This window comes from Gopherus flavomarginatus, chromosome 10, assembly GCF_025201925.1.
Source record: "Gopherus flavomarginatus isolate rGopFla2 chromosome 10, rGopFla2.mat.asm, whole genome shotgun sequence".
NCBI lineage: Eukaryota > Metazoa > Chordata > Testudines > Testudinidae > Gopherus > Gopherus flavomarginatus.
In genome coordinates this window covers 63,952,734-63,968,734 of record NC_066626.1, presented here as the reverse complement: position 1 = coordinate 63,968,734, position 16,001 = coordinate 63,952,734, and the positions used below count along the sequence as shown (strand labels likewise).

Genomic DNA, 16,001 nt, shown 5'->3' with positions numbered 1-16,001 from the left:
TAATACCCTGGAGGCCAATAAAAGCGCTTTTGCTGGCCACACTTGATGAGCAGCGCTGCATCACCAGCGCTGGAATCGTTACATCCCAAGCAGACCAGGTGTACATCCAGCGCTGCAGCCAGGGAGTTGCAGTGCTGGCTGTGCTTTGCAAGTGTGGACACAGAGTAACTTGCAGCACTGTAATCCCATCACCAGCGCTGCAACTCTCAAGTGTAGCCAAGCCCTTGGCCATGGCCTCAGTTCCTTTTGACCACCCAAGGCCATGTTTCAGAACTTCGGCAGTGTGTGTGTGAGCCTCTCAGTCACTGTGCAGTCCCTTTCTATTGTTTGTATGTAAATAAGAATGTCTGAGATAGATAATTGTTAGGCTTAAATTTTTTTACATATTGTTTCCTTGCCTTTGGATTCACTTGAATAGTCATTAATATATTTCAGTATTGACAAAATAAATATATCAAATATCTTGAAACTGTGATATTTTGCTCAATAGTCCATAATCTTTCCACACTATCATGTAAGTAGATAATGGTTGCATAGTGCAGGTGAGTGAAAAGGGTAGGAGATCATAATTTGGCTTTTCAGATCACTACATCCCTTTATGGTATCTGTCTGACTTTAGGGAGCCATATCGATCTAATATTTATACATTTTACACTTGCAGAGCTCAAAAATAGTTATTTGAAAACTATAGAGTCTCCCCCCCTCGTGTTTGTGCTTCCTTGTGTGAGAGGCTACATTAACAACAATGTGTTAACCCTTGAGGGCTCAGTTGAGTGCTAGTTCATTATTTAGCAGCAAGACATTCCCTGGGAAATATCCCTCCCTCTTCCACACTCTAACTTCACCACCTCAACCAAGCTTCACAATCATCAGTAACAGTGAACAGTATTAAATTGTTTATTTTAAATATATAGTGTGTGTATATCTATATAATATATAGGGTTTTTTTGTCTGGTGAAAAAAATTTCCCTGGAACCTAACTCCCCCTCCCCCCCCATTTACATTAATTCTTATGGGGAAATTGGATTTGCTTAACATCGTTTTGCTTAAAGTCAGATTTTTCAGGAATATAAGTACAACGTTAAGCGAGGAATTAGTGTATTTTTCACTTATTATCTTGGCTCAAAAAGTAAGTGTGCTATGAAATCTGCTGATGATACAAAGTTGGGAGGCACTGTCAATACAAAAGGGGATTGGAATACTATACGGGAAGAGTTGGATGAGGTTGAGTATTGGAGTAAAAAAATAATACCATAGGGTTTCGTCTTTATTAGAGTCTCTATGCATCATTAAAGACAATAATTAAAATTAAATTTTATACTTTTTTCCAGGCCCTGTGTTCCCAAGACAGTTATCTTATTGACAGAAGGTAAGAGTATTCACAATTTAAATTGGTTCCTATTTACATTTTCTTAAGTACTAAGCTCTCTTGTTAAAAATGTCAACAGGATCCAAGAGGAGGAAACTAATAGCACACAGCAAAGGCGGCAGATATTTAGGTACTTAATGCATCATTTTGAATCTCAAAGTATTTCATGCATTTCACCTTAATTTTTCTTCCTTACTTGGCAAACAATGCGCATATTAAAAGTTTAGTTTATCAATTACAGAGTCAATAAGGAAGCTTCAGGGAGATCAGCCAACAGCCATCCAAGCAGTACTGAGAATGAGCTGCAGTACTCTGAACCCCGACCCTGGAGCAGCACGGACTCTGATAGTTCCATCCGCAATCTGAAGCCAGTTGTAACGAAAGCCAGCAGCTTCAGTGGGATTTCAGTTCTGACAAGAGGAGATAGCTCTGGAAGCAGCAAAAGCACAGGCAAGCTGTCTAAGACAGGTATAATAAATCTGTACAAGTAAACAATTTTATGTAGCAGCAAAGTACCAGTTTGCCTGATAGTTAATGCACGCTGTATATGTATATGTAGGGATAGGATCCAATCTTGTAACTCCTCTGTGCGCAGAAAGCCTCTTGACTGCAATGGGTATTGCATACTAAGACTGGCTACAGGATTAGGCCCATTGTGTGTTTAACTTTGTATAAAATAGAATTCATATTCGAAATGAAATGAACATCTTGAAACTCTAGTTGTAGAGCCAGAAGCAAGTTATAGAAGGCTTTTGCTAGCTATTGGAATTGATTTCATATCTGTGAAAGTATGTAGAAATACTTGTCAGAATAAAACAATTTACTACTTTGGTGCGGGGGAACAGAGTTACAGTTCAGAACTGTTTCAGTCTGAGTTCATCTCTTCAGTCAAAGCTGCATGGCAAATTTGTAGATAACTGCACATTGATATCCCATTGGTATCCCTTTAATTAGAACCAATTCAGTAAAAAAGCCTGTGGATTATTATTCATATTTGTTCCGTTGTTTCTAACTGGCAGTGTTAGAAATGAAGTATACACCTAATTCAGAATAAACTCCAGTAATGTGAATTTTCACCATAGTAAACTGTCTTACTGCAGAAGATTGAACTATGTACTCATTCTATGAGATTCTGTGAGTCAGAGGTGTGCTAGCTCGTAATTTATTCTGCATTTATAAACAGTATTTTGTCTGCTTCAGAAGACCTGGTAGAAAGTGAAACAAATTTGGTAGCCTGTTTAGTGCATATTGGACATGTCAACTGCTTTCTAAAGTGATCAGCCAATATGACGCAATTGGCATTCTCTGCACTGGGGAGTTTCAGAGCTTAAACTAAACACTGAGTGGTGTGGTTACGATTATAGGTAGTGCTGTGTAGGAAAGTAAAAGGATGTGAGTGCTTGTCTGTATTATGCTAGGCTTTAGTCAGTGCTATAAACCCTGTCTTCAGCAAGGATCTATTAAACATTTGCCATTAAACACTAAACCCTATTACTCCCCACCAAAATATAAAAGAGAAATAAAGTACATTAAAGCATATTGCAGTAATACAGGAGATATTAATATCATAAGCAGATTTTCTGTATGAAATGAAGATCTGATAACATTTTGTTGAGAAATGTTTCTCTTTAGTACTTCTTATACATTTCAAAATCTATGGCATTAATTTTGGCTATTTGGTTTAGCAATGGAATAGCATTTTTTGATGGTGACTTTTGATAGTCAATTACAGCTGTACCGTAATCTAGATCAGATACATTATAGAAAGATTTTCTCACACCAAATTAGAAGAAAATATCTTGCTAAAAATAAAAACTTTTTTGTTTTGATTTCTGAAATATTGGTGGTGGTTGTTTCACTGCATTCATAGGTTGTGGTGATTTAAAGTCAATTATACAGTTAGGCCTATATTTATTTAACTTTTATTGAAGTCAACATAGTTAAAGATGAGTCTATTATCTCTACATAATCTAGAAGCTGATGCAGATGTAAGAAAACTCTGAAATCAAGAAAAGGACTGTGGGCAAGTGGAGATTGATCATAGCACTAGGATACAGTGATTGTGGATTGGGCAGTTTCCTCAATCTTTGTACCTCAGTTACCTCATCTGTAAAATGAAGTTAATAATATTTATCTTTAAGTGCTTTGAGATGTATGGGTAAAAAAATGCAATACAAATATAAACTGTATATACTCATTCATAAGCCAATTTTTTTTTAGTGAAAAAGGGAAGCACCAGAGAAGGGGGTTGGTTTATGAACGGGTATAGAAAGGGAGAGGTGGGACACAGCCTCTCCCCCCAGCAGAGGGAGCAAGGAGAGGCAGCACAGCCAGCAGAGCCAGAAGAGAAGAGATGATGCCAGAGTGTCTCTGCTTCTGGACACTCTGTTCTCCCACCCAGCCTCTGAAGCAGCTGCAGCTCTGGGGCTGGCAGGCTGTGGCCACGCAGCCTGGCCTGCTGGAGCATGCTGCAGCCATGCCACCTGGTCCAGCCCACTGAAACATGTGGCCGCGCCTCCTGGTCTGGCCCACTGGAGCAGGCTGCAGCCGTGCTGTCCAGCCTGCCGGAGCAGCTCCAGCCAGGCCAGAGACATCATCCCCCGGCCCTCCCCAGATAAGCTGGGAAGGGATGGGATGGGAAGGGAAGAGTGTGGAAGTCCTGGGCTAGGGGTGGGGTCATGTGGAGGGTGGTCACGGGGATGACCTCCAGCTTCTTCCCTCCCTCCCCCCCAAAGAAAAGAAAAGAAAAAAGTGTCCACCAGTTGCTGTCCTGGCCCATCAGGGTAAGCAACTGGCAGGCTGGGACACTTTGTTTACTTAGGTTTACCTCCATGCCTGCAGATGCTTGCGGTAAACAAACCATCTCGGCCCACCAGTGGCTTATCCTGATGGCCCGAGAGCCAAAACTTGCTGACCCCTGAATTATAGGGTCACCTTATGAATGGGTCCTAACATTTTTTCCATTTTTACTTATCCATCTTCGGGAGGTTGTCTTATAAATGAACCGGCTTCTGATCGAGTATATACGGTATTCTAATTTATAATTTCCTGCAGAGGCAGTTCAAATAATTTAAAAATAGTCGCATTGATTTTTAAATGACACACAATTTTCATCACAGCATTGTTTTGAGTCTTGTTTTCTCTTCTAGATTATTAGTGGCAGCTGATTAAGATTTCTTATGCTTAAATATTTACATTAATTTTCTGCACCTGCATGTTATGCAACTATTATAAGAAAGGTCTAATAGAAAATATTATGAACTGTATATTCAAAGGGGACTTTAGGAAAAGACAAGTGCTGCTCAAAAATATCTAGAGACATGTTTTAGGGTCTTGGATGGTTGGGTTATTGGAAGATTGCTTTTAGTTGCATGCTTTGGCTGCCAAAGAGCTCAGGGTCTGATTCTCCAGTCCTTTGCATCTTATGTAGTCATCGGCACCTGTGCAAAGTGAGTATAATATGCTACCATTCTGATTTCATATTCACTTTGCTCTGTTGCAAAAGACTAAACAAAGATCAAGGCAGTGTAGAATCAGTCCCAGAGTTTACAGAAAGATGCTTGTAATAGATGTGCTCTACTCAGGCTGTATTGAAAAATCCATAGTTTAATATTGTAGTTACATGCTGTTATTTAAGGGTAACCTTTTAAAAAATATATATTTAAATGAGCATGATGTTTCTGACTCTAGGTAAAAACAATTTCTCATTACTCCTTTCCTAGGTTCAGAGTCTTCTAGTAGTGTAGGGTCATCCACGGGTTCTCTTTCTCACACCCAGCAGCCTCTTCCAGTCAGAGCTCTAAGCCAGCCTTCTCATGGCACACCTGCTGTCTATCCAACTGTCAGCACTAGTAAATCTCTTTCCTTTGATGGTGGCATAAGTGGGCAAGTGACACCTACTAGCACTAGCTTCTTTTTGCTTCCCTTGGAAGCGGCAGGCATACCACCTGGCAGTATTCTGATCAACCCTCAAACAGGTTGGTATCCAGTTGTGGACATTTTTATTATGGTTTGGAACTTTGGAATAACGTATAAATTGTTTAACTTGTGAGTGTACTGTTGTCTTTTCCTTCCACCCCCCAACCCTGCCCCCAACATTTTCAGTGTCGTGTGTTTTTAGTGTTTGCTCAGTGCACTTAATATAAATGTTCTGATATGTAAGGATAATGGTTACCTCACAATAGTAGGGATGGGAAGAAACCTGCTGTTACCAGACTAGATTAGCTTACAGGTTACAGTAAGTCTAAATCTATGCTTGAGGAACTACCAAAAAAGTTCAGCAATACTGTATTATACATGTTTAATATGTTGTTTGTATCATGTCTTAATATTTGGGGAAGCTTTTAATATAATGGAAGTTGGTATAAACAAAGGGTTCTTTGATAATTTTTTAATTCTAGAAAATGAAATATTTGGGGATATCTTTCTTATCAAGCTACAGCCTTGTTTTATTTATTGTAATACATGGCAAGTTACATTTTTTAAAAATTGTTTTTATGTCTCATCATTGTACTTTTTGTTTCCTTCAGGGTCATATATCTGGGGTGGGGAATGGGAATTAAATTATTTCACTTTTGAAACTAGTTTTGTACTCAACTAAATAAATCCATTGTCTTTCAGCCCTGACTATATTTTTTTCCTTAAAACAAACCATGTGCTAATATGGTAAGCCATATTAGAGAGAACATTTTACATTCATGGTTCTGCTAGTACTTGTATCAGTTACTTAAATGTTTCTCCATATATGCCTTTATGTAAGGAATCCCTAAGGCCAGCCATGCTATAAACTGAGAAACCAGTACCCAGAAATGGCATGCATTTCCCAGCTCCCATGCACTTGTTGTACACTGAAGATGGCATGTTTAGTATCTTAAGGTTGGGTGCTGCAGCAGCACTGTAGACTTTCCTGGTCTAGTCATAAAACAACAGTTGCATAGTTAAGTGGATGTCCCATGTTCCTGTTGACCATTCATCTATATTTTGCCACAGTCACTGTCATAGCAAGGTGAAGCACTCACACCAGAAAATGAAGAACTTTAGGCTCTATCTCTACTGGAGTTAAAACAGTCTTAGCCAGAACCATAAGTAAACAGACTTCTTGCTAGCAAGGTGATGACGATTTCTCTGCCCAGGTTCTGACTAACAACTACACTATAGTTTAAACTAAGGTGTAATAATCCCTTTGTTAGCCTACGTTCCTAGTATCTCATGTCTCAAATTTACCAGTCAGTTTAGCTCTCCTGTATTCACTGGGTTTAATGACTGTAGAAGTTTTCAGAGTCATCGCTCGACTCGGCAAACATTGCACATTCAACAGAACAACATCAACTTGAAAATTATATTTGCATCATTTTATTATATGTACTGGTATAAATAATTTAAATTAAAGAGAAAAATACTTTCTCTTTTTTCCAGTTTGTTTACTTTGTGTTTGACAGCATTTTGTGTGTGATCAGTTTCACTTTTTGCTCTTATATTGTTAGTCAGTTTTACTATGTTTTTGTTTGTGGGTCTTCCACATAGCAACTGGAGACTGAGAAACCTTTTTCTTTAATTAAAAAAAAAAGAGGGGGGATTGTAAAACCCCACTACTTGGCAGGAAGACTTAAGAGCAGGTACCTGAAACTACTTTTAATTCACGTTATAAAACTGTCTTAATTTCAAATAGTGTGGCCCATTAATTACATATTTATACTTTCTCAGTCAATAATTTTGCTTTCATTATAGGAGGCCTGTGTGATAGTTTACAGGAAAGGATTCTTCAGTAGCAATGGTTGAGTGACATTAATACCCTTCCAGAACAGTATGAATATCTGCAACATTCTGTTCAGATGAGTTCCCAGATGATAACGGATATTCATGGGCAGTTAGGGAAGAAGTGACTGCTCTTCTAGTTCTGCCTTTTCACATGAGTTAGAGAGAGTTCAAAGAGTACAGGTTAAGTTCTTACTCTCCCTGACAGTGATTTCTGTAGACTGAGCAGTGTGAGAGAGTCTTTGTGCTTCCTCTCTCTCTCTCTTCCCACAGTCAGAGAAGGTTCTTCCCCCCTCCATCTCTCCCTCCTATTCACAGTGGGGAGCAAGAGTGATCTTAGTAAGCCTAGAAAATGTGTGTGTGTGTGGGGGGGGGGGGGGGGGATGAAAAATCCTTGACTCCCTAAGGCTGTGAATAATATCTCCATGGATCCCCAGTCCCTGAGGTTGAAGGAGAAGTGTTAAGCCAAATCAAATATAGTTGGAAATTATCAAATGAATGGGCTGTCTTAAGCTATATCCACAGTTGAAGCTGAGGTGGTGATTCCCAGCTCAAGTAGACATACTCATGCTAGCTTTCATCAAGCTAGCATGCTAAAAATAGTAGTTTGGCAGTGGTAGCATAGGCTAGCTGCCGTAAGTACAAACACACCTGAATCCCTTGGGTAAATATTTGGGACAGCTAACCTGTGCTGCTGCTTGCTGCTACCCATGCTACTGCAGCTATCACTGAGAGCTAGAATGAGTCTATTCAAGCTGGGAACCACACCCTCAGCTCCAAATCTGGACATAGCTTTAGACTGAATGTTGGGCCTTTCCTACATCCCTCTGTTATGCAAAACTCTGTAGCCTATTTGATCTGTGGTGTTTGATCTCCTTGATCTAGCTTCTGTCTTATACCCCTCATTGAAATATCCTTATGTAGGAACTAAATTTCTATCTTTGTAGGAATGTGACCTAGTCAGCAGGGAAAACTGAAGATTTCATTAGCATATAAACACATGGGTGCCTGGACTATATGGAAATGCTGAGAATTTCTTGTTACTACCAAAGTAGTTAGGTTCAGGCTGATATAGGGAAATGAGAATGGAAGTTAATTCTCAGTCCCTCATCTTTAAATGGAAATTCTTGGATTATTTTTTTTTAATTTAATTGTTACTAATAAAACCTTCGAATATGATAAGTTTTAACATCTAATTTTATTTTTTCTGCTTTTTGCTGTTCTGTTTCCTTTCAGCATCTTTGCTGAGCTCAAACACTGAAATCGGTCACTTTCACTATTACTGATAGTCAGTTTTTAATCATTTTCACTTTTTGGTTTTCTTACATTAACAGGCTGCCCCAATGTTGGGGATGCAAATATTTCATGGGAATATAGTATTACATATCAGTTCAGTTGAAAGTTTTGAATAAATTCACTTTAATGAGGATGGCTCTTTAAAAGGTTCTTAATGACAATAATGGCAACGTAATTATAACTGTTTTATGGAGAGAGAAATAATTTCTCTTTTTTTCCATTACCGTATATCTTGGCTGGCATTTTAGCTGATAAGGGAGACACTTTTAAATTGCTTCTTAAGGATATGAGGAGAAGTAAACTGTTTAACAAATTTTTCTTCTTCTCTTTATACTTTTTTCAGTCCTTATAATTGAAAAAGAGCTTTCAAGACTGACACAAATAAATATTGGTCATCCATTTTAGTCCATAAATTTGCCTTTGGTAAATGACTAGCTATTTTCTGGACATGATCACTATTTACTACAGAAACGTATAGGCTTTTAATTACAAATTATCTTGCAAATGAGGCCTTTGGTAATTGCTGTTCTAATTGTAAAGGCAAGCATTTAGTAATATAACAAAAAAATAGTATAAAATAGTAATTCAGATCTCATGTTATATTATCAGACTTTTTTTTGACATTGGATTTAAATATATTTATCTCAGTCTGTCTTTAACCTAAATAACGTCGTCTTTTTTTTCCCCTCCACACGCTAGGTCAGCCATTCGTTAACCCAGATGGCACTCCTGTTGTGTATAATCCTCCTATGCTTCAGCAACCTGTTAGGACCCAAGTGCCTGGACTGCCACAGCAACCACCTCAGCAGCAACCAGCAGCTAATCACATCCTATCACAGGTGCACATGTCAAATACATGATGCTTGACTGAGCCTTCTTGCCATACAATAATAAGAAAATAGTAGACTGATTTGTTGTGGAATTTTTTGAAAGAGAAGCATTAGCTAGCCACATACATGTAACTGGATATTCTTTTTAATCACCAGACATACCAGTTTTCCAGACGATGTGACGGCAGTCACGTTTTCCTAAAACACACAAAAAGCAGAAAGATGAACTGTCAAATTTCTGATATCAAGGATGTAGCAAGCATCGGCACCTTACTAACACAGCTGTTACTGCTTAGCAGAATGAAAGTAACTGAACCAGGGCTCAAATGGTAAACATTTAACAAGGGCCAAACTCTCTATCCTTTCTGCCCTCTCCATATACTGTATATTAGACTAATTATTTCATTTTAACATGGAGACCTACATTCCCTTTCTCTTCCAGTCCCAAATCTCTTAATTTAAATCATGAAATGACTCCATGACACTTTCAAAGGATAAATGTATACATTTCATAGTGATGTATAATAACACTAAAGAACTAGATCTGTTTTAACCTCCTGTTCTTGTGTTAGAGGAAGCTAATAGACCACTCTAAGGCTGACCCAAACCCCCACAAAATAGTCCTGCTTTTACAGCAGTGATTCCAAGCATCTAAGTACAGGCTCTTGCCTCACCAGCCTTAGGTAGTGAGACACAACTTTGTTCAAAGTTATTCATGGGCATTTTACCTTCACTGTCATTTTAGTCTATTTTCCTTGTGTTACATCCTCTCTCCTATGTGCTCAAGCTGCACCTACACTGCAGCTTAAACTCTGCAGCCTACAGAGTTAAGTCTTCTTAAAACTGGTCAGACTCATCTGTACAGCCTGTTACCAGTATGGGATGTACAAGAGCAATACAAAATGCATGTATTTTCTTTCCTCCTCCCAAGAGCTGTCGTTGCCTTCTCCATAATAATCCCAGTCCCTATAGGCTTGCTGTCATAACACAATAATCTTGCATTACAGACATATCTGTGTCTGACACTGAGTTGCCAAAACCTTTTTCTATATTTATATACTATATTAATCACATATTGCAAATATTGTTAATGGTGGTAAATCTTTGGTATTTTTAGTGCCCTACTATGCATATAAGACTTTAGGAGTGGTAAATTCAATTGTATTTCAAAATGCACCTTTTGCTCAATAATAAAATGGCATGTTTTGTTTTTTTTGTACTTTGCTTAGTTCTGGATTTAAAAACTGAAATATGTATTTAAAATGCATATACATCCTTATTACTTTAAAACACGTGGTTTACATATAACTATTAAAAATAGCAAAATTATCCATGTTTAAATTATACTTACTTTGCTGCTTTGTCATATAGTTTATTATTTAATTATAAGCAAAATGCCCCTCTTGATAGAAGATAGATACATGTAAAAACACATTAATTCTTACTCTATGAAGTTTTTTTCAATTTTCTATTAAATTATATTGTCATATGCTATTGCAAAATATCTGTTTACTCAATTTTTTTGTTGTTTTGTTTTTGTTTTGTTTTCCATTTTTCTTCTTCTCATTGATTGACTATGTTTATAAAACTGTTACTTCTTCAGCCTATCCGGTCTCTGCAGTCTTCTTCACAGCCTGTTCAATACTCTACAGTCTCTTATCCACCCCCGCTCCTGCCAGTCTCATCTACCCAGCAATATACTGTGGTACTATATCTTCTATACACCTCTTCTCTGCATGAGTGAAAAGTATGTGTGTGTGTGTAAAACACAAACATTGACTGGTTGCAATGTCAACTACAGTAAAATAGTGCCCAGAGGGGAAAACCAGTTCTAAGATCCTTGCACGCTACTTGACATTTTGAGGGCAGTGTATACAATGGAGTTTTTTTCACTACTGTTGCTCTGATAGCCAGTCAATATTTATTTTATTATGCCCCTTGATTTTTCTTTTTTCTCGCCCCTACTTCTCAGCTGTTGCTTTCTCTTTTTGCTTTCCCTCCTTTAGTCCCTTTTGTTGTTTTTGTATGGCGCCTAGTTTTAGCCCCTTTGCCAGAGCAATAGGAAGAGCTCCACTATGCCTCATATTTCCCCAGCATCCTTGCCCAATGAAAAAGGAGAGCTCAAGGTGCACTATCAGGTGCACTGGCTAGCCCTCCTTACCAACACAGCCTCTTCAGATGCCAGCCCTGGGAGGTGAGTGAGCAGGTATGCTTCTCTTGATGCCAAAGTTAAGGGATGAAGTTGACTGACAACATTGGTTCAGGAGGACCCATTGCAGACAACCATTGTCAGCAACAGATCTATTTATGAGCATAAAGCAGGCCTTTGAATTTGCCATCATGTATATTTCAATGTATATAACACCTTCAAAGTGCTTTGCCAACATTAAGTAATACAGTAAGTCTATGAAATAAGTATGTATCATTTCACCAGTTTAGCATAGGGAAATCAAACATGATGGAGATGAGTCACTTGTCCAAGGCTGGAATTTGAATCAGAGCCTGGGTTAGAACTGAGGGTCTCCCGGCTCCCATACCTCTGCTTTGTCATCCTAATGCATGTTTCTATTATTCAATAACTACCTACTTTAAATTTATTTATAGTTGTGTGTATATATAGCTAATGTTTTGATCAATAGTGCTGGAATAGTGCAGAAGCCTATTTCTCTAATAAAGAATGTACATATTCATCTTACTTCATTAGGCTGTGTATAATTAAAATCACTTGATTAATTACTGTTACCTATATTTGGGTGTACAGTTTTGAAAGAAGAAAATAACTGCACTCTGAAATTTTTTTGCTCCATCAGTTATTCCATTATTTTGTCTGGTTTATGTTTAGATTTTATTAAAGCAGAGACTGGTGAGACTCAGTGAAGATTAGTAACGGATGTAAAGCAGTTCGCCTATGGATCACTGGTTCAGATGCAGGCTGCTCTTGTAGCATCCTAAATTTGGTACTCTCTGATGGCTAGTGCTCATTCAGCACAGTGAAATGGGTGATGGTCTCAGTCAAGAATGTAGATTAAAGATATCCATAACTCCTAAAAAGACAGTTTTATGTTTGCCTCTTTATTAGTAGTATCATCAAAAAGACAGCAGGTTAAATGGCCCATGGGGATTTGACAACTATATCATTCTCTAGGGTAAACTCTCCAGCTCAGAGTTTAGATAACTTGCACTGCTTCAGCCCACACTGTACTAGTTTTTGATGGATAAGTATAAGAATTCATGTTTCAGTCTCCTTATGAACCAACTTTCCTCTAGATGATTTATTTTAAAAAGCAGACATTGAGATGTTAAGCCTAAAAACAAAGGGCTAAGCTGGATAGTTGAGTCAGTAAGCCATCTTTAGGGCACAAGTCAATGTACTAAAAGCCCAAGGTGGCTTGTATTGGCAAATAAAGAGCTAAAAGTTCACTTGTGAAAATATAACAATTTTCTTAAGTGCAATTGAAAACTGCTGATGGTTTCATTAGACATATCTTCAGCATTGATAAAGTATTTCATCATGAAACACAGGATGTAGTTCCACAAAATACAGAAGTCAGAGAAGGTAAAGAAAATGTTTGTGTGCAATGCAGATAGTTTTCCAAATACTTTATTTCCTTAGCAGGTGAAGAGTGTACATATCAGCCACATATGATCTTCCTCAGGACTAACTGAGGAGGGCCAGGTGGCCATAATATAGCTTTGGCATAGTACCTCTGTGTCCTGTTGCCTTTTGGAAAGTCCAGATTTAAAGTGTGAATTGAAGCTTACTGGTTAGCAAAAGATTTAATACTAGTGATTGCATGTGTTCTTTGGAGTGATGATAGCCATATCACTGTTGGATGATACATCAAACACAACTGCTGTTAGCCATGAGTACTATTTCCAGGCCCTAGTATAAACTGTAGAAAAAGTGCTTGGGACTACAATAATGAAGGACTCATAACTTCACTGGGCACTAGCCTAGCACAATGGGCCGCAATCCTTGACTGAGGTTTGTAGACGTTACCATAATACATACAAATAATAAATAAGACTGCAACACGGACTTATGCAGAACTTAACATTTGTGCCTATTTTGAGGATTAGCAGTTGATCTTGGTATCATATTAGCAGTATTATATATACCCATAGACTGAAGGACAGTCTTTGTTATTCAAGACTAGTAGCATTATTAACACAATCTCTAGAAAATCCGATATTTTTTTCTTAAGTACGATGATGCTGTATGCATCCTGTTTTGATTAGAGTTAAACGTTTTCACTTCCCCTTTGGAATTAGATCTGAAAAGTTATCGACATCATTTAAATTGTTTGATTCTAATTCATAGCAATTCTATATTTAATCCTTATGAAAGATAGCCTCCTTTATGAAGGAAAATCTGTTTCTAGTCTAAGATGTTAAACCTTTTAAGTTTCTCTCCATTTGTGTGTAACTTCTCCACAATTAACCTTAATAATTACTATACTGTTCTTAGCACACTGTTCTATCTGTTCTGAACCTTGCCTTGTCATTCTTTTTTTAGTGTTTTAACATATGGTCATTGCACAGGTGCATGTTTAAATTTTTCACTTACTGAAGAATTTACCTAGTAACTATATTTTTCCCAGTTTGAATATTTGTGAATGTAATTTTTATCCTTTTTTATTATAGCAAGACAACCTAGGATCACAATTTAGCCATATGAGTCTTGCCCGCCAGTCATCTGCTGATGGTGCTGATCCTCACCCCACCATGTTCCAGTCTACTGTAGTCCTTCAGCCCCCACAACAGTCTGGCTATATTATAGCAACAGCCTCACCTCTGCCACCACCACAAGGCCAACCAGTTCCTACTCCCAACTACCCTGCATCCAGCCATCCTGTCAACCAGCAAGTGCTGCAGCAACAGGGATATATGCAGCAACCTCTACCACAGGTACAAAGGCTTTATATTTTCTTCTCAGACAACTATTTAAAAGATTATCCTTGGTGCCATTCATGAACATTTTATATTTCAATGGACTTGGATAGTAAATTTGATTTTTCTTAATTCGTGGTTTGAAGTCAGTGGCTTCCGTTTACTTGGGGAGTGAGCATTCATCCAAGCTTCATGCCTATCCACCAGTAACTCCTAAAGAAAATTAGAGTTTAGGAAGCATATAGTATCATTAATAGTGGTATTTTTAAATTAAATTTAACCTACTCAAGTATAAATTTTATATATTCTCATGCTCGGCACATGTTTTATTTTGCTTAGTTTTGAAGAAGCTCTCCAATATGTCTACGTTTAAAATTTTTGCTATGAAGACTGGCCTAGGAATCCTAATCATCATCATTTTCTTTAATCCCCCTATTTGAGTGCTGAGAAACTCAAAGCAAGCAGCTACTTATTTTGGTATGACCCAAAGAAAATAGAATTGCCTTTATTCTGTGATTTTTTTTTTTCCCCGCCCTCCCCAGGATTCAGTGTTTTTGCACTCTGCCTTTTTATAAACCTAAAAATGTGAATCTCCAAAATGTTGCTCCTTTTTTAGATGCCAGCTTGTTATTGTGCTCCAGGCCAGTATCCGCACTCCAATCAACAATATCGACCAGTTACTGCTGTCCATTACAACACACAGCAAAACCCACCACTGCCACAGCCTGCACAGCAGACCGGTTTGTAGAATTTTTTCACTATTTCACATGTTTATGGGTGTTAAAGGAAACTCCTGGTACTATCAGATACTTAAGTCTCAGTAAAGCAACATTTGCTAATGGTGAAGAAATATCTTTCAAAGTATACAACTTTGTAGCAGTCCGAATGTGAGGAATTGTGGTTGTTCTTTAAATGTGGCATGTGGTCATAAGCTGAAATCATTACACCTTTCTTTGTGTCAGGGATGACTGGTTTAAATCAGCGAGTGGAAAGTCTTGATTACAATTGATTTAAATCAACTTTTCCATTTGTACTTCAGTGGTTTTCTAAAGAAAGTTGCATTCACCAACTAAATTTGGTACATCTTTTTGATACTTTGGAGAGTACACTATAACTATATACATTTATTTAAACAGTTATATAGCTTAATATTTTCAGATTCTTACTAACTACATTTTGACAGAAGAATGCTGCTTCTTCAAGTGGTGTCCCTATGGGTGCTGCACTTCAGGTGCACATGGGCCTCTTGAGCCCTTGATTGGAGATTTTCCATTACTTGTGTCTGTTTGGCCTGTGCACGGTCCCTGTGCCTCCTCATGGTGGATACTGAGGCTATATAGGAATGGGCAGGTGAACGCCCTCCGTACCAGACAAGGAACAGGACCAGACACCATCAGCGCCTGCATCAGTATCGCCACCCTCCAATTGACTGTAATATTGGCCTTGGCTACCATGTTAATACCAGTCCCCTACTCAGTACCACAAGACACCTGAGGGTCTATCTATAACGGACAAACTGGAGCCCCCACTCTTCATGGGTACTGAACATCTCTCAGTATGGAGACCCTGAGCTCCTGACCATCACCATCCTCTGGTGCTGCAGTACTTCTACTATTTTCTGCATATGCTTCTCCATTCGGTAATACTGAGGTGGATGAAGGAGACTTTCATTCGCTCCTATTTATGTACAGGGTTCTCTGACATATCCTTTCCATATTCTTGGACAATCACAAGGAAGATTGCGCTTGTCAACAAACATAGTGGAAACAACTCTGCATGCTACCCCCACTTCCATATATGTGCCCCTCTCCCCCATGGCCATATTGGGACCCCGGTGTCACAATCCAATGGCCCCTTCCCTC

The 16,001-nt window shown here is 38.3% G+C and overlaps 1 protein-coding gene across 14 annotated transcripts in view; it reads left to right on the top strand.

Moving 5' to 3' along the window:
• R3HDM1 (R3H domain containing 1) overlaps positions 1-16,001 on the top strand; it is a 144,408-nt gene that overhangs the window by 83,688 nt on the left and 44,719 nt on the right. For 4 of the 14 annotated variants that reach the window (XM_050915995.1, XM_050915991.1, XM_050915986.1 and 1 more), the window contains 8 exons: positions 1,332-1,369; positions 1,449-1,499; positions 1,605-1,837; positions 5,092-5,346; positions 9,119-9,258; positions 10,853-10,954; positions 13,894-14,157; positions 14,756-14,879. In XM_050915995.1, coding sequence (XP_050771952.1) covers positions 1,332-1,369; positions 1,449-1,499; positions 1,605-1,837; positions 5,092-5,346; positions 9,119-9,258; positions 10,853-10,954; positions 13,894-14,157; positions 14,756-14,879 — 1,207 coding nt within the window. The remainder of the gene's footprint in view (positions 1-1,331; positions 1,370-1,448; positions 1,500-1,604; positions 1,838-5,091; positions 5,347-9,118; positions 9,259-10,852; positions 10,955-13,893; positions 14,158-14,755; positions 14,880-16,001) is intronic. The other 10 variants (XM_050915996.1, XM_050915988.1, XM_050916000.1 and 7 more) reach the window with 8 other exon arrangements.